Raw genomic sequence first — 18,797 nt, 5'->3', positions numbered from 1 at the left:
TTTGTTGCATATATTTTCTGTGCTTTTGAGTTGGACTTCTTTTTCTATCCCTATTATTCATAGGTTTAGTCTTTTCTTAATGTTCCATATTTCCTGAATATTTTGTGTTGAGCTTTTGTTAGATTTAATGTTTTCTTCGACTGGTGAGCCTATTTTCTCTTTCATATCTTCAGTGCTTGAGATTCTCTCTTCCATCTCTGCATTCTGCTCTTTATGCTTGTATTTGTGGTTTTCCATATTTTCTTTTTCCAGAATTCCCTCAGTTTTTGTTTTATTTTCTCTATTTCAGTTACAAGTCTTGAATTGTTTCTTTCACCTGTTTGATTGCTTTTTCTTGGTTTTCTTTAAGGTATTTGTTGATTTCTTCTAATGTTTTGTTTTCTTTTCCTCCATTTCTTTAAGAGAATTTTTCATTTCCTCTTTAAGGGCCTCAAACATTCTCCTAAAGTTATTTTTTAGGTCATTTTTTTGGGTCATCTGTATTGGGGTGTTCCGGTCTTGTTGTAGTGCCACTAAACTTTCGTTGGTGTCGTGTTGCTCTTTGTGGTGTTGAGTATGTTTTTACCTTGCATACCCATTTTTTCCTCTGATTTGTGTAGTTGGGTCCATGTCTCTGGTGATCAAATTTCCAGATGCCAGTGGATCTAAGGCTCAGACGGTTGCTCCTCAAGGTGGATTCAGGGCAAGGGTTCCAGTCACCTCAGGAGGTCACTCTGCATTCCTGAAGGTCACTGAACATTCCTAGAGGTCTTTTGGGCCTGCTACTGTGGAGGTTACTTGCTTGGGCCTGTTCCCATTAAGGTGGCTCACTTAGACCTGCTTCTGTGGAGGTTGCTGTGTCAGACCTGGTCCTATGGAGGCGGTTGGCTCGGGCCTGCTCTTGTGGAGATCACTGGATAGGGCCTGCTCCAGAGGAGGCCTCTGGCTCGGGCCTGCACTGATTCAGGTCTCTGGCTTGGGTCTGCTTCCACCGAGGTTGCTTGCCTGGGCCTGGTTCCATGGAGGTCGCTGGCTTGGACCTGCTCCTGCGAAGGTAACTGGCTCCCCAATATTCTTTCATACTGCAGAAAATGGATTTATGATTGGGGCTAACTTCCATCTATGAAGAGCAAAGTTTGTAACTATTTTCTTTTAGAATAAATAGAGGTCTTCATCCATAGTCTTGATGTACTTGTCACTATTTTTTTAATTTCAATTACAGCTTTGTGAAAGACACTAATAAAATTAATCACATTGAAATTTAAAGATAGATACATATGGGCTTGGTTCATTTGTGTCTACTTTCTCCCAAATTACAGTTAAATTTGGCTTGCTTTCCTCTTGTTTCCACATGTGGGTAGGAATGAATGCTCTGTCTAGTTTGGTTTAATTACTATTATATTTCTGAGACACCTATAAGGATAGGTAGATGAAAAGAAAAATGTCTTTACTGTGCTTTTTTGTTTGCTTATTACTTTGAGACAAGGTCCCATGTAATTTGTGGTGGCCTCAAACTTACTTTCAAGGCAGGACTGGCCTTGATGTTCCTGATCCTCATGAGTACTGAGACTACATGTCTGGCTCCTTAGGTTTTCTGAAGGCTGTATTTTAAAATGACAAGAACTATTACAAGAATTAATTTCCATGCCACAGATAATCCTGAGCTCTACTGGGCTCTCTCTCTCCTGAACTGTATGTTGATTTACAGATCATGTTCACACTGATTTATGCTCAGTTCTACCAAGCATTCCTTACGCAGAGAGTCAGGGGTCTGAAGTACCTTTGTGAAAAAGAAAACTGTGCACTTTGATTTAAATAATTTTATGTAAGGTTAATTTCTCCCCTTAGAATGTTAGAGAAGTAAAGATACTACTAAAAATATGAAAAATAGGTGTATCGGAACCCTTAACACTGGATTAAGATTAAATGCATCATTTATACCAAACAATGTTATCATTATCTAGTTTCAGGTTAATTTAACTAAAAATAATTTCAGATTGTCACTTTGTCAACTGTCACACTTAGTAATAGTAAATTAAAAAGAGACAAAGACAGGGGAGGTTGTGAAACATGATTGATGGGCTGCGTCTATTTAGGCCAGGCCCACACATTTTGCTATCAACTTGGCATCTTCAGTGGCTAAGTATGACAACTCATCTTTAGAAAATATTTGTTTTCTGCCTTCTCATTTTCTGGGGGAGGCAGGGAATCAAATGTGATTTTGTAAACTATTACATTACAATATAGTATTCACGACTGAGTTCTTATTTCCTTAAATTTTGTGCCTAGGTATCTCCTTTACCTCACACTAGCCCTGACCCTGCTATGACACCTTTATTTTGTAGAGGTCCTCATTCAACCTACATTGTCCTTTTAGATCAGCTTTCTGCCATCTTCCCCTATATTGTCACATTCCTGAATCAGAGAGGCTGGTCTCTTTTAAGGACTTCTGAAGAAAAGAGCACATAATTCTAGCAAGACATGCTGTTCAAAACTGGAAAGCCTGGCAACTTTGGTACTGAAAATCTCTTCTAATCCCCCTTTGGCATGCTCCTTTGGTGAAGGCTAAACCCTAAAGTGGACAAGCACATGAAAAGATAATGAATTCTCTCTGCACTCACCCAACTCTGTTGTTGCACACAGAAGGGAAAAAACAAATCAAAACAAACACCAAGTTCCCAAGTATCATGAAATGTTTGTTCTTTCAAAACAGAAATAATAATACATATTTTCTCGTTCTGGGTTTTACACTCTTTAGAAAATTTATTTCGTTTCCCCTCCAAATTAAATCTTGTGGCATTTCCACTTGGCCTCACAGGAATCTAAAGCTTTACTTGGGTATGTGAACTGGGGAATGGAGGTTTTAGGGGAAAGAAAATCAAATCAAAATCAAAAGAAAATCTCCAGGGCTGAAGGGGCACTGCTTTTAGACCCGATGATAGCTCATTCTTATGGGCTATATTTTGTGGCCATCTACTGTCTCATAGATGTTAAGGGACACAGTCACAATGCCTCATATACAACAAGTCTCAGGTAAGTAGTTGTAAATGAGGTATTTGGTGAACTTCACAGGAACACAATAGTAACTGCTAAATCTCCAGTTAACATATGAGGAAACCGAGTCAGAGAGTCATCGATGAGCATACTCCATGACAAAAAAAAATAGCAATAGGGGTGAATTTGGACATAGGAGATCTTGATCTCAACTGGAAGCTAGAAAGCGGTGTCATAAATTAAACAGACACAACTGATTGATGGTTAATTGATATGGGTGCCACTGTAGCCGGCACCATCTGTCACTTTGGGGTACTATAATTTACAATCTCTATAATCTATAATTACAGGGTTATTTTGTCACTGTATTCCTTTATCACTACTTTCTGATTTAAATGTCACCTCAGCTTACTCCACCCTGCTATTTTAGGACATCTACCTAACTTCATTATCCTGTGCCCAAAGAGATGGTAACTTTGCTGTATTGACCACATCCAGGACTAGCTATCTGAACCACCCAGACTCAGTTACATCTTTACTCAGCTTCCAAGTGCACTGCAAGTCTTCCTTCCCCCCAGAAGCCATTATGAGACTGAAAATGACATCTCCCTCCTTTCTACAAACTCCATGGATTTATAAGCCAGAACATTTGTTCTGCTCCTTTATCAACACAAGGACACATGTAAAAGGTCACAACTCACCCCACCCAAGTCCCCATGGGATTTTAAATATAGAGAATCCAAGTGGTAGATCTGAGTCAGTCCTTTGGAGTTTGGGTTGCTTATTAGAATCATGTGGAGAGCTTTGCAAATCCCGATGTCTGGACTGCAGGCCAGAATAAATGAATAGGCACCACGGTGATGGGGAGACTCACTGCTCTTCTTTACAATCCCCAGGGATTTGTATTGGGCAGGTGAGTCTGAGACCATGTCTACTACCTGCCATTTTGCATTCTGCTGTACACTGAGTAACACACCTCTGCCATCAGGTCTGAATGCACATAAAGTCAAGAAAATGTTTTGTTTTGTTTTTAAGCTTTCTTACTCCAAATGTGGATCATGGACCAGTAGCAACAATACTACAGGGAGCTTGTCGGAAATAGAAATCTCAGCCCATCTCCCAATCCAGCTGACTCAGAAGAAGCACCTCCCCAAGATTTGAAGAGCTCCATATACTTCAGGAGTTCAGGAAAACATGTTTATGGCCCAAAGTGACTGCCTACAGATCAAGCCCCAGAAGGCCACTTTAAAAAAAAACAAACTTTTTTTTCATAAATATCTATAGTTTACTTCATGGAATTACTAGCTACCTTTTGGACTGTTCTTTGCTTGTACCTAGCAGAAAAGAAACAAAAAGAAAAACAAAACTAATCTTCCTTCTATTCACTTCCCTAAAGAGTCATTCATACAAGAATAAGGAACAAAAGAGGCTAGAACAATTGCACAGTTAGGCGTGGGCTTGATACGTGCGTTTTGTCCTTCCTAGGAGGAGAGAAAGCAAGGTTCTGTTCTTACCTTGGCATTTATATACCAGAAGCATGCTTGCAAATGGCATTGCATTCCTGCTAATGATTCTTTCAAGAATAAAATGTACCAATCTAAATAATGCCACACAAAATAAGACATTTGGACAGTCAAAATTTCATAGTTTTTTTTTGGGGGGGGTATATGTTTTCTATATTTCCTACCATACAGCAACAAAATGTTATAAACAAAGAGTAAGGAGGAATTTACAAATAGAAACATCACTGTGTTTCTTGCCCACAGGAGAGACACAAGTACAATTATATGAATTCTCATAGCATATGACTGTTTGGGGAAAATGTGAATTTATACCTTGATGAGAGTTAGAATGTTAGGGGAAAAAATAAGTGCACTTCCAATTCCCTGATATAAAACAAGACCATGAAATGCAGGTCCATTTGTATTTTTTATGTATTTGCATTTACTTATATTTCTTGGAATTGAATCCAAGCAAAGCATCTTACTTGAACCAGAAATTGCCTTGATATTGATTGGCACACAAATAGTCTTTTCTTAAAGTGCATTGAAAGGGTGATCTGATTATAAGACCTTCCCTGGACTACTGGAATGGGAAGGAAACTGAATTCAGTAAGGGTCTTAATGCATTAGCCTGGAAAGAAGGGCATTAAACAATGTGGAATTCCTTTTCATTAAATTTCCCTAAATAGTATACTTTTAAAATCACCTGAAATAATTTAAAATGAAAAGCAACCACATTTGTTACTAGTCTATGGAAATAACTGAACATGTCTTGTTTCTAGGTTACATCCAAATAAGCCCTGTTTTTTAAAAATTTATGGCTGAAAAAGAAAAAAAGTGCTATGAATTAAGCTTAGGCATGTCATTGGTTATAGGATTAATATCACTTTTGAAGTCATTAGAACATGGACGAATGCATCCTAGACTTAAGTCTTGAAAGCATAGCACAATGATACTCTTGAGAGAGAACAGCATCAACTATTCCTGTCCTAAATTTAAGGTTGGGTGTTTGTGTGGCCATGTGCTCCTGGCTAATGTGGCAATGTCATTCCTTTACCTGGCTTTTCCAAATGTTATAGCACCATCAAGCACTCTGCCTCTGTAGCAGCTGCTGGGACTAAACATAAAATCTGAACAACGAACTATTCTGCCCTCCTTTTAGGGCAAAATGGTGGCAAGTCATAACTGAAAGCATGCCTTGCATGTGCCTCACTGCAAACTTGGCTAGTATGCATTTTTTTTCGAGACAATACAAGATGTATGTAATGACAGAGCTGGCAAAGTACATACTTCTCATTGCAAATGGGCACTTAGGTCTCAGCAAAGGTTGCTCTTGTGGTTTAGAGATGGATTGCTCCCTCCTGCAAATTTGCACAAGGAAGATGCTCTCCCTGCCCTCGCCCCAGTGCAGCCTCCAGGGCATTAAGTGTTTACCATGACTCTTAACAGACATGCTTAGACTTTTAACATTGTGACACAATATTGTCAAGGATGTGATCAAGAACTGTACAATTGAGTTATAAAGAAAAATTGTTATAACATTTTTATGAAGTTTGTGATTTTTTTGTTGGGCTGAATTCTTAGATATTGTGAGGTACATGTGGCCTATGGTCTACAGGTTAACATGCCTAGACTCACTTATCCACATTTTACTCCTCTGAGCTTCTTGCTAGTAGTTTAGCACTTTTTCCCTGTGAACAAAGTCAGAACTTCCTGAAGGTTCTAGAGAAAGTTGAAAACAAACAAGAAAAGTCTGGAGAAATGGCTTGGATTTTGGGAAGTCAGTAAGACGAAAATAATTTCTACTTGCGTGGATTGATCAGGACTACAAAAAAAGTTGTCAAAATGCCACATGGGTCACTATGTATGCAACGATAATCACCACACAACTTCTTTAGAAATGAAGCCAAAGAGAAACATTAATTACCAGTGTGACTCTAGGAGCCTAAAAACGGGCATACTCACGAGGATTGGGAAGCCTTTCTTCTGAGCAGATAGTCCACGACATCTGGATCTGTCTCCAGGAGGCTGATCAGCACTTCGTTCTGGAGATCCGGGGAAACCTGCAAAAGCCAGTGGTTGAGGCCTAAGCAAAACCTTCTCCCGCCCCATCAAAGATGCAAAACATGACCTCAGCCACTTTATGTCAGCATATACCAAGCCTTTGGATCCTTAAGAAAGCAAACTAACCTATTAGTTCAAACCAAACCTATACCAACACATATAGCATGTTTAATTCTCAGGATAAACTAGAAGATTATCAAAGAATCACATTCAATTCAATTTGTCATATATCTGAAAATCCTGCCTAGTAATTTGGATGCCTCTGTTGCACAGACTAGATTTTTTTTCCTGGTTTTGAGTAAGCAAACAATCATGGGTAAGAGGAATAATGTTCAAAATTTATATCCAAATGAGGATACTTTCTAGAGACTATATTTGAACTATGCTGAGAGAATGGGCATTGATTATGATGTTCTGGGCATACAATAAACTGATTTAAGTGTTTATGTCCTTGAGCCATACTTCTTAAATCCTAGCTCCACCATTTTAGTTTTGGGACTTTAAACATGATACATTAACAAGGATGTGTTGGTCTCAGTTTCCCCATCTGTACATTGAAATAACAGTATAAATGACTCATTTTTCTGTTTCTGTTTTCTTTTTTCCTTCCTTCCTTCCTTCCTTCCTTCCTTCCTTCCTTCCTTCCTTCCTTCCTTCCTTCCTTTCTTCTTTCTTTCTTTACAAGGTTTCTCTCTGTAACAGCCCTGGCTGTCCTGAAGCTTTCTTTGTAGACCAGGCTGCTCTCTCAACTGACAGAGATCCACCTCCCTCTGCCTACCGAGTGCTGCGATTAAATGCATGTGCCACCACCGTCCAGCTTAAATGACTCATTTTGTGTTCAGAATTTGTAACAGTACCTGGTCAATGATAAACACTCCAAAAAAGCAAAAGCAAAACCAAAACAAGCAAACAAAAAAACCAAAACAATGCTGATACTTTTCTGCACAGGCTATGATGATTCAATGTCTGTCCTTCATTTCTTATGTCCAAGACCTATTAAATTTTTCTTGTTTCTCAATTCCATGAACAATAACAAGGGCACATTACACATGAGTACTACACTTCTCCCAGTCTAATCCATAATGCATTCAAAGAGAGCTTAAGTCAGTCATGCAGAAATGTTCTCTGGGAGAAGATTGAACCCAGCTCTAACGGACAGTTTTCTATTCCATAGACCCTGCTAGCTCAAGCAAAAGCAATGCAGACTACTGGGAGAAAATAAATTTTCTCACACGTGAGTTCCAAGAGAAGAGTTTTCAAAACCACAGAGACAAGTCTTCTGAGAATAAGTGGTTGGTAGAAGAATTTGCCTTCTGCCTCTTGCAGTATTCAATTGTTCTTGAGTTTGAGAAGCTGGAAACAATCTTATTAACAAAACTGGTGATGAGAAAGCAAGAGAACGCCTTCCTTCTCTTGTAAATCTGTTTCTCCTAATTCATCCCGAATCTTCATGAATGACATTGCCAAATTCTAGCCACATAGCTCAAAATCTCCAAGGTGAAAGCAAGCCTATGTCCCGTCCACTCCCAGTCCTCGGCAGGAGGTCAGCTTGACTTCCTCTGTTTGCTACTTCTTCCCTTCTCTTCCATTCCAGCTGCAGGGTCTGAAGTTCAAACCTTCATTACCCCTTGGTAGTGCTCAGCTGTTAGCCGTTAGCACCCTCCATTCCCCTCTTCTAGAAAAGTTCTACCCTAACTCCTCTCTGGAGAACCAGCTACTCTCTAAACCTTGGCTCAAGGGTGAAATGGATCTTAATTTAAGTTGACCAATCATTCTATTTCCTGAGCAGCACATCTGCCTGAGAAATAGGCAAGTGGCTCTACAAGAGTTGACACAAAGCCATGGTACTCTCTGAAAGGCTTCCGAGAGAGACCAGAGACAGCTCCCACAACCACATTTAGCCTGAGCTTTGCGCTGCTACTCGAACAAATAATGGCAGGGGCAATAGGTAGATCTTGATAGCATTTGAGTTCTGGATTAAGCTATACCCAAAGTCACACTCAACTTGCATCTATACAGTCATCTGAACCCTCAAATTCCTTAAACTTATTTGGGTTGCTAGAGCAAAAGACATATATACACTTGATGGGCCTTTCATGTGGTAGCTCAATAACTTGAAACCTATTTCCTTAAAATGTACATCCAAATTCTCAGCATGGTTGGAAGATATTTACTCAAAATTCATTATATGCCACCCCCAGCTGAAGCCACATCTTGCTTGCTTTCCTTAATAAATAGTTCCCTCCAGAAGTGGTTTAGATATGCTTTATTTCATCACCACTGTTTCTGTCTCTGGCATTCTCACAGGACCATTCTTTTCATTTATTGCATTGGTATTTGTTCAGTTCTTACAGAATACCAGGAATTTAGGAATTCAGCTACAAACCAAACAGATGAAAATCCTTGTATTTGTGGATCTGGTAACAAACAAAGGAAGATGGGCATTTAAAAACTACCCAAGGAAAGCATAACATGAGGCCTATAGAGAACAGCAAACACAGTGACAAATAATGGTGAAAGAGGTGCAATATTAAATGGGATGATCATGTCATGAGAAAATGAAATCTTAAAAAAAAATCAAAGTTGGAGAATATCACACAAGGCAGGAGAAAAAAATGTTAAAATTCTTGAGTCTGGAACAGTGAGAGTCTAGCAAGACTGCAAGAGTGAGGAAGAAGTGGGTGGTAAGAGGGAAGCAGGTAGCCGGGCCAGATGTTGTCGCATCCTGTGAATCATGATTCAGACGTCTGCACTTGTTCAGAGTGAGTGGGGAGCCATTAGAGACCTTGAGCTGATGACTAACACAACTGTTAGCACTTCGACTTGTCAGTGAAGAGTATATCAAAAGGAAAGCGAGGGCTGAATCAAGGAACACTAATGGGGCAATTGATGCATTCCAACCAGTAACTGTGCTGCTGAACCAGGACAGCAAGATGCTGACAAATATTTAGGTCTTGAACACAGTGAAGACTCAGGTGGCAATGCAAGTTAATTTATTGCCAGGAGAGGAAGAGTATGAGAGGCAGAAAGAGAAAAGATGGTTTCAACGTTTGTGCCTTGGGAAATGAGGATGGAGAAGCTGTTGATTGAGATGCTAAAGGAAGAGAAGGCTGGGTGAAGTTCAAGAGTTTGGCTTTGATATAATAATGATGGCAGGTCTGTGAGACATCCAAATGGAAGTGTCTACTGTGCAGCCAGAAATGAGGACTTGGAATTCAGTTTATAGATTCTGGCTCGGCATAGAAATGTGGAAGACACATATACATAGCAGTTAAAGCTCTATGATAAAAAGAATGATCTAGGAATTAAAAGGGAGAGAGAAGAAAAAAGGGTGGGGATTTTATTTTATTTATTTTTTTTAATTTATTAATTTATTAAGGATTTCTGCCTTCTCCCCACCACCGCCTCCCATTTCCCTCCCCCTCCCCCGATCAAGTCACCCTCCCTAATCAGCTCCAAGAGCAATCAGGGTTCCCTGACCTGTGGGAAGTCCAAGGACCGCCCACCTCCATCCAGGTCTAGTAAGGTGAGCATCCAAACTGCCTAGGCTAAGGGTGGGGATTTTAGAAGAATGATAGACTGCATTTTCTTACTATAATAGATAATTAAGCAATTAAAAATTAATTTATCTTAACTACATGTTTCAATTACCATAGTCAAGCAGTCATACATTACATCTATTTTTAAAGCAATACATAAGTGGTAAAATGAAAAATGGTTTTATTTATTGCATTTTTATATATTCAGTTATTTAATGTGTGTGGGCATACATGTAGAGGTCAGAAGACAAGTTGTGGGAGCTGTCTCATTTCACTACATGGCTCCTGAGATTTGCACCTTTACCCACTGAGCTGTCCTGTTAGTCCTAAGAGAGAATATGCATACACACAAATGAATGTATAAATAAAATGAATAGCAACTTGGCATTATGGAAGGTATCTGTAATCCTAGTACTTGGCAGGCTGAGGCAGAAGGCATAAGTGTGAGGCCAAATGTGGCCTGCATAGTAAGACCCTTCATCAAAGAAGCAAGGAGTGGAAAAGCTCAGTGGAAGAGCGCTGGCTTTGCAAGGGTAAGACCCTAAATTTGATTCCCAGCGCTGAAAAAAAAAGTTGAGCAGAGCAAAATTAATATAAGCCAAAAACGTATATCTTGAACTTTTAAAATAAGAAACATCGAGGGGCAAATTAGGAAAATGCTTGCATATTCATATAGTTAATTCAATTTTAAAATTTGTTACGCTTTGATATGTAATACAAGTTTTGCTCCAAGCATCAATCTGTTCCCATCGAAAAATAAACATGAGTGCATGTCCTTTGGAGTGATAAAAAGTACTTCAGTCCTAATTTCCTGACACTCTATGGTTTATCTAATTATAAATTATCAATGTGGAGAATCAGAATAACTTGCATTATTACAATAGGTTACAGAAAGTGTTAGTGTTTAAAAGATAAGTTGCCATACATTTGGTTCAACTATCTTGCATTTTTAAGTTTTTACTTATTCAACTAGGCTCAACTGCCAAGAAATTATAATTGTTGAGGGCTATTTTATGTGGTATACGTGACTTTTACTTGGTAACAAATACACATAAAATGGGCCAGGGCTATAAATCTATATATAACTTCTTTGTGGAAGTCCCAGGATAGCATTTTGGCTTGGAGAAAAGATTTAAATATACATACAATAATATAGTTAAGAATGTGGATCCATGACTTAAAGGAATATTCTCTTATGTATTCTGACAAAATTCTCCTATGTATTCTGCAAAACTAACTTGTGTGCATAGAATTTATTAACTGCATTATTTCCTTTAAATCCCAATTTTGTTTCAGAGTGATTTAAAGAACCTTCCAGAATTCATATGATAATACCACATTTTATTTTCTCAGGAAAAAATGGATCTAGTGGGGAAAAGAGGTAAGAAGGTAGAAGTGATGTCTTGAACTGATTTTCAAATGCTCACATTACAAGCTGCAGCTAGCATTCTTTCCAGTGACTCCTCATTTTCTATATTTGTACCATTCAATAGCTATTATTTAATAAAAATATTTAAGCTACAGGCTCAATTCAATTGGATAAACATTACTTTGCTATTAATTTAAGGATGTAATAGAGAATCAGAAGCCCAGTAAATACACTAACAGGCAACATTCACTTAAAAGAACAGTGTGATACCCAGCCTCCCTACTCCTGGAAAGGAACACACAAGGCAGTGCCATTTCCTATCAGTTTATTTACTGGACTTTTGTTTATCTATTAAGTCCCTAAATTAATAGCAAACAAACATTCGTTCAAGCTAGTCACTTTAACCCACTTGCACAGAGGTGGAGTTGCTGTCTAAGAAGTATCTGACTCCACATCCACTGAGGTCTGGTTCTGGCTGTGTTGCTTATAATTAAGGCAAACTGGGACATGTCAACTGCCTTCCTTAGAATCCTGTGCTTGCATCTGCAGCTCTGGCATGCTCACCATACTAATCCTGTTTTCCTTTAGGAACAAGTCATCACCAAGGCTAACACATCTGAAAACACTATATTCATTGAATAGAGGGCTAGTAGTGAAAAGGCTTCATTAGAAATACACGAAATAAGCTAAATATTTATATGAAAAGGTACATGCTGATATCACAAAGAAGAATAACATTTGTTCTGACATTGTCTTTCACTCTTGTGGGTATGCGTGTGCATGCTAGCATGAGTGCAAAATTATGATTGTGTATGCGTGTGTGTGTTTGCGTGCGTATGCGTCTCTCTCTCTCTTTCTCTCTTTCTCTTTCTCTCTCTCTCTCTCTCTCTCTCTCTCTCTCTCTCTCTCTGTGTGTGTGTGTGTATGCTGGAGGAAAATCTCAGGAGTAATTTCTCCGGAGCTGTTCAGCTGTACACTTTGTTTTGTGAGACAGGGTTTCTAATTGGCCTGGAGCTCATTAAGCAGGCTAAGCTGGCCGGCCCGCAAGCCCCAAGGGTTTTCTTGTCTCTGCCTCCCTAGCTCTCTAATTACAAATGTGTGTTTGCACTTGACCTTTTTGTCTTTAACATGGGTTCTGGGGATTGATCTCAGGTACCTCATGCTTGCACTATAAATACTTTACTGAGTGAGAAATCTCCTCAGCCCTCCCCCCGCCCCGCTTTCGTTTTGACTAGCAACTATGAATCTGTCTGTGTTTCTCCACTTGTCCACATAGAAGAATCCCTCTCTTCTTTGCTTAACTAAGTAAGGAGACTTTCTTAGAACTTTTGTAATTCCCACCCATGACCTCACAGCCCTGCAATTGCAGTGATGTTGAAGCATGTACTTTTTTTTTCTCCCCCTTACATTGCTTCTCTTCCATCATACCATGTCTTAGTTAGGGTGTCTGTCACTGTGACAAAACAATATAACCAAATTCAATTTGAGGAGGAATCCAACTGAGGGAAGTTAGGGCAGGGATTCATGATAGGTACCTGGAGGTAGACATTGAAGCAGAAGCCGTGGAGGAGGGCTGTTTACTGGCTTCCTCAGTCTGCTTTCTTATAGAACTCAGGACCATGGGTCCAGAAGAGGACTGGACCCTCTCACATCAGTTGTTAAATGAACCACACGTCATTCTGGTGGGGTTATTTTCTCAATGCGGTTTCTTATTTTCAAGTGACCCTAACACGTTTCAAGTTGACAGAAAAGCTAACCAGGAGAGACCGTAGGACTTTCTGCTGGGCCATCCTGAGATGGCATGTCTCCTGATATCAGGGATTGTCTCAGCTCTACAATGGTACTGAGACAGGCTCTGTTAGCTACTCTTGCTCAGCACTAGGGAAAGATCATGGGTACAATCCTGATCAAGCTCCCGAAAGCATCAGCTTCTGGAAAAGGTTTTCCTTTATATGAAAACTGATATATGAGAAAAAAAATGTTCGTCTTCATCAAACAATTCTATATGTTGAAATAAAAAACAAAACAAAACAAAAAACAACCAATCAAATAAACAAAAGACCAACTAGTCCAAAGTGATCATTTAATTAATTCATTGTTTGCCATCAAAATCTCAACTGGATTTTAGTCAAGGATTTGGTAATTTTGGACATTTTCTAGGGGTACCATTTATGGTTGTGTTTATCTGGAGACTGAACTCCTTAGATTTTAATGTGTTATTTCAAAGCATAATGTTATTCCAAAAATCAAAAGAACTTTGTACTCCCTTGCTTCAGAGAAAAATGTAAACACTGCACATATGAAGGAATAAAACTGTCACAAATAAAATCTGCCCTATCAAATTAAAAATGAAACCTTGAATGATCGCCTAGAGTATAACTGCTATGAGGTAGTTTATTCCATAAACCACTGAGAGGGGAAAAAATGGTACAAGCTTTTTCTCCATAACAAACTATTAGGTGCTCTCTGAACAGCAGTTCCCAGGACCCAGCCCTACCATCTACTCCAGTGGGTGTTCCGCAGCAATCCACCACTTTGCCCTTGACCAAGAAGAATGCTTTGGCATTTCAGATTTTCACCACTCCCGAGCAAAAGTAAATGCCACTGGAAATCATGACGGTACATTTCAAGCTAACACGCTAAAAGGAATCACTTTGGCTTGTTAAGGATTGTAAAATGTCAAACAAGGTCAAAAATCAACCGGAAACCTTTTGTGTGGCTCTTTTGTGACAGAAAGTTCTTTATTTTAGGAGGACCTGGGTGTATGTGGAGGTTCAAGAGGAAGTCAATTGGTAACGATTCCTTTGCTTTTCATTTTTAAAGACAAGTTCTCAGGCTGCATGTAGCTCAGACTGGCCTGGAACTCACCATGTAGTCCAAGGTGACCTCAAACTCATAGGAATCCTCCTGATGCAGTCTTCTGATCCACAATGCCCTAACTCCAAAGAATATTCCTTGAAGTTTTTGAGGGTAATTGAAGAACTTTAGTGAACAAATACAGTGGAAAATCCAAAGGGTTTCTCTGAGGATGACTTAAGAAAAAAAAAAAGGAGGAGGAGGAGACACCTGCCTGTAAATGATGCCAATTGAAAAGTGTTGTGGCTTTGCAGATAAAGACAGGTAAGCAAAGCACTAAGGAACTCAGACTAGCTACTGGACATGCATGCTGGCTTGAACATCAAGTTGGAAGATACTGCAACTAATTTAGAGATATGGAGATTGTTTAGGGTCTCCTGACTCCCCCACGGTCCCTTTCTTAGTCTACAAATGGCCTCCCTATCCAACATACTGCATCTCCAAGTACCTCTGTTACTTTTCCCCTGTGGGGAAGCATTATGCTTTCAAATAAGCTACTTGATCATGGCCTTCCTTGGGCACACAAACTTGTCTTACTCCTCCCAGGCCGTAATAGCTAGAGAAACTGATGTACCTAGCTTAACCCGTGCCACATAAACAGTGATTGTTTAGTCTTCTATTAGCATGGGAATGGAAAGCATATATAATTAGAGGTATCCATGGCTCAGAGTGAGTTTTTGTTTGATGACTTGGACGACTGCTTGACCCGCTTTGAATGGCATACAAAAGAGATTCAAAAGAAAGGCAATCCACACTGGGGAATGAAGGAAACACAAAGCACAATTTGCCTCCCAGCTGAGCTTGTGCAAATCTCACAATAGCTTCTGATCTTTTTTATTATTTTTTTCATTTATTTTGCATACCAACCACAGTTTCCCCTCCCTCCTCTCCTCTTGTTCTCTTCCCTGACCTCCCATCTACAACCCCATCTATTTCTCCTCCGTCTCCATCCAGAAAGCTGACCTTTTTTAAATTAATTCTTTCATACGATATATTTGAAAACTATGGCTCGCTTCATAAATTTGCATGACTTCTGACCTTTGCTGCCAGTGGTGCTCATTTGACATTTCTCAAGTGCCCTTACTGGATCTCCAGCTCGGGCTGCCAAACAGTGCAATGAGTATATGCTTCCATCCCGCATCCCCACTGCGCCCTGGACCTCTTCACTACCTTCATGTGGTGTCTTCTCTTCCTTGCCCCTTTCCAGAAAAGCTGTGTGATGAACCATGCAATATCAGCCCTTAGCACAGCTGACAGCTTTCTCCACGCCACTCTGAAACTCTCATTAATTCCAAGGGTAAGGAGTTATTTTCCCTGAGAGTCCACCATCACTCACAGAAGAGACAGCTTGCAGACCAATTAGTGCGTCAATGATTTCCACAGTGAATTCTTTGTTCTTGGAATACCAATCTACAAACAAATGATTCTTACCTTCTAATTCTGCTGTTTTCAGAAAGTATCATTTTATGCTAACCAGTTTTAAAATTGTTGTTGACAGAAATGGAAGGTCATGATTTAGAAGTATGGGAATTATAGAGCTATGAGCGCAGAACCAAAACAGCAACAAAAATACATTTTTTTCTGGCAGTATAGAGCCACAGTATTGAAGACATAATTACTTAATTTTCTTATGTCAACTTCTTTCCATATGCTGTGGGTGTCAGTGTATAGAACAACCTAAAATCTCTCTTTTCATCAGGTTCAATAGTGCATGCCTGCATTCTTAGCACTGGAAAAATGACACAGGAGGAATGTGAACTTGAGGCTAGCCCAGAGTATGTAGAGATACACTATCTCAACAGGTAAACAAACTCCCCGCCATTATAAGAATTGTATTCTATTTGGTTTCAATGATAATAATAGCTAAGTTAACTATGGAATGAGTTAAAAGGGAACCAGTTCTACGGAAAGAAGGAAAAGAGGAGTGAGGAAGGGACTAGGAAAATTTGCACATGCTAGCTGATGACAGTATCATTCACAACGGCCAGGATGGGATTTTTATCCAAGGCAGCACCTGGATGTGTTTGATAAAGGAGGAATCATATTATTTGAGTGTCATGATAGCAATTCACTTTTTGTGCCCAGTATATGTTAGTCTTGTGCTACATGCCTTTTCTAAATGACATATGTTACATGGTATTTCCAAGTTTCAAAACAGTCATACAAAATGGGTCCTTAAATGTCTTTTTTTTTTACAGAAGAAAAGCTAGGGCTCAGAGAAGATAAACATAGGGTCAGAGGTCATATTCCAAATAAATAGCTTGGAGGGAATCAGGATTTTGATAACTAATTCCAAAGCTCATGGTCTTTCTCCCCAATCTGTGTTTCCCAATCTGTGGTTTCCCTAGGCATGATAGGAATCTAGTTAAAGCTTCTGAAGGGATTCAATAGAAAGTGTGGATTCCTGGGCCCTTTGCTATTCAGTTCGCTCTTCTGGAGAGTAGTCTAGGAATCTAAATGTCCAACAAATTTCCTCGTAAACTCTGCTGCACAGTGAGGTTTGAGAACTACCATTATCATCTTTTTTCTTGGTATTTTTGGGGAGGCAGGCTTAGACAGAGTCTTAAACTATAGACCAGGCTGACCTGGAATTCACTCTGTAACTCAGGCTGACCTCTAGTTCCCTGAGATTTCTTGCCTCAGTCTCCTAAGTAGTTGGATTTTAAACATAAGCTACTACAAGACCATTGTCTTTGCCTGTGACCATGAGGGTTGTTATCAGGATCTATTTCCAGTTGTAAGATTTCCAAACAAGTGCCTAATCTGACTCCCTAAAGAACAGTTCTCATGGTTTAGGGGATAGAATCCAAGACCTCATACATACAGGGTAAGAACTCTCTCACTAAGATATAGCCCCAGATGCTAGTTTGAATCTTGAATCATGTTATCCTCTGAATTTAGGTGCCTTTTTAATACTGGGCCAAAGCCAGGTTCTTTCTTGTCTTTTCCTATTTTCCATTAACTCAGATTATGGTTAGAAAATGAACATCATTAAGAACAATGTTGAGATCATTGCTAGGCTTCTTGGGGTTTCTAAATTTTTTCCCACCAGTTCTTCTGTGGAATGACTGATTCCAGGGTACTTTGTGCTTTTAAGGAAAAGCTCACAGTCATTGCTGCTAATAAGTCTTCATTTGTAGTGTCTGTCAATGGTAGCGGTTTATCTCCTTTCCAGCTTAAAAACCTTCCTAGAGACTATGAAGAGACCCAGAGGCTAACTACCTTTAGTCAATTGGCAGTTTCCATCTGTCTAGGTTCATCACTCTTTATTTGCAGTAGTAATTATTCTATTTTATTATTATTTTTTTTTGGTTTTTTGAGACAGGGTTTTTCTGTGGTTTTGGAGCCTGTCCTGGAACTAGCTCTTGTAGACCAGGCTGGTCTCGAACTCACAGAGATCCACCTGCCTCTGCCTCCCGAGTGCTGGGATTAAAGGCGTGCACCACCACCGCCTGGCTTAGTAATTATTCTAGAAGCATCTTAAAAATGAACATACTAAACAAAATTTTACACACATAGCTGAATTTTTACCTACCCAGATGCATGAGCTTCCATGATACCCGGTATAACAGAAAAGATTCTGAAAGGCTGAACATGCCCAGAAAATAAAAAATTGTGATGAAATTAATTTTTTATATGCTTTTAAGTAATACAAAAGTCAGTTCTGAAGCACTGAACCACACAGATGTTAGACTTTTAAAGGATCTTGGATAGCATTCACTTAAGACTATTCCATGATAACTAAAGAAATGGAAATCAAAGATGAGACAGACATAGCAGAGATAGATTGTAGTCAAGTTTTTTGGTTCCACTTTAATTTTTCAGAGTCTGGTTTGGGAATCTCTGTCTTTCTCCCCTTCAATTACTTCCACTGTTTTTTTCTTTTTCAGTATAGTTCCCACAGTCCATCTAAGGAGAGCAGACACGATTACAGCGGTGGTTAACTTATGCTCAGAAAAGTATACTTATTTCCTGCATGCCCTAACTTTCCCCACATGTAAGAGTAAGGACTTGTGAGACAGAAATCATACATCACACAGCTACTATCAAGTCACTCATGAATCTAACCAATGTTTATCTTGTTTCTACCATGTCATTGGCACAGTAGTAATGAATGCATGGACCAGAAAATAACACATTTTGGTGAGGAGAAACATAACTAAAAAGAAAAATTAGCAAAATTCTCTATTAGTAGTGGTGAATTCTAAGGAGAAAAAGAACAGAGTGTGAATATGAAGTGAGAATGTGGTGTGTGGTGTGGTGTGTGTGTGTGTGTGTGTGTGTGTGTGTGTGTTATCAGGAGTAGTAGGAGTCATAGCAGAAATAGTAGAGTGAAGTCAGAGATATTAGATTTTAGACAAGGTCATCAAGATGGGCTTCTTTAAGAAACACAAACCATAACTTGTGCACATAAATATTTGTTAGTGCACAAGAGAATCTCAACATCGACCTCTACAGAGAATGATAAAAATAAAGCCAGGTTTGGAAAAGATC

At 39.2% G+C, this 18,797-nt stretch overlaps 1 protein-coding gene across 3 annotated transcripts in view; it reads right to left on the bottom strand.

Annotated features, from left to right (window-relative positions):
• The window catches only part of Arhgap6 (Rho GTPase activating protein 6), a 505,314-nt gene that overhangs the window by 14,006 nt on the left and 472,511 nt on the right, over nucleotides 1-18,797 (bottom strand). For all 3 annotated transcript variants that reach the window (XM_075957613.1, XM_075957615.1, XM_075957614.1), the window contains exon 10: nucleotides 6,441-6,538. In XM_075957613.1, the coding sequence (XP_075813728.1) occupies nucleotides 6,441-6,538 (98 nt within the window). The remainder of the gene's footprint in view (nucleotides 1-6,440; nucleotides 6,539-18,797) is intronic.

The sequence above is a fragment of the Microtus pennsylvanicus genome, chromosome X (genome assembly GCF_037038515.1).
Source record: "Microtus pennsylvanicus isolate mMicPen1 chromosome X, mMicPen1.hap1, whole genome shotgun sequence".
NCBI classification, from domain to species: Eukaryota; Metazoa; Chordata; class Mammalia; order Rodentia; family Cricetidae; genus Microtus; species Microtus pennsylvanicus.
The sequence above is the reverse complement of the archived record's forward strand: the minus strand, read 5'-3'. Positions and strand labels throughout refer to the sequence as shown.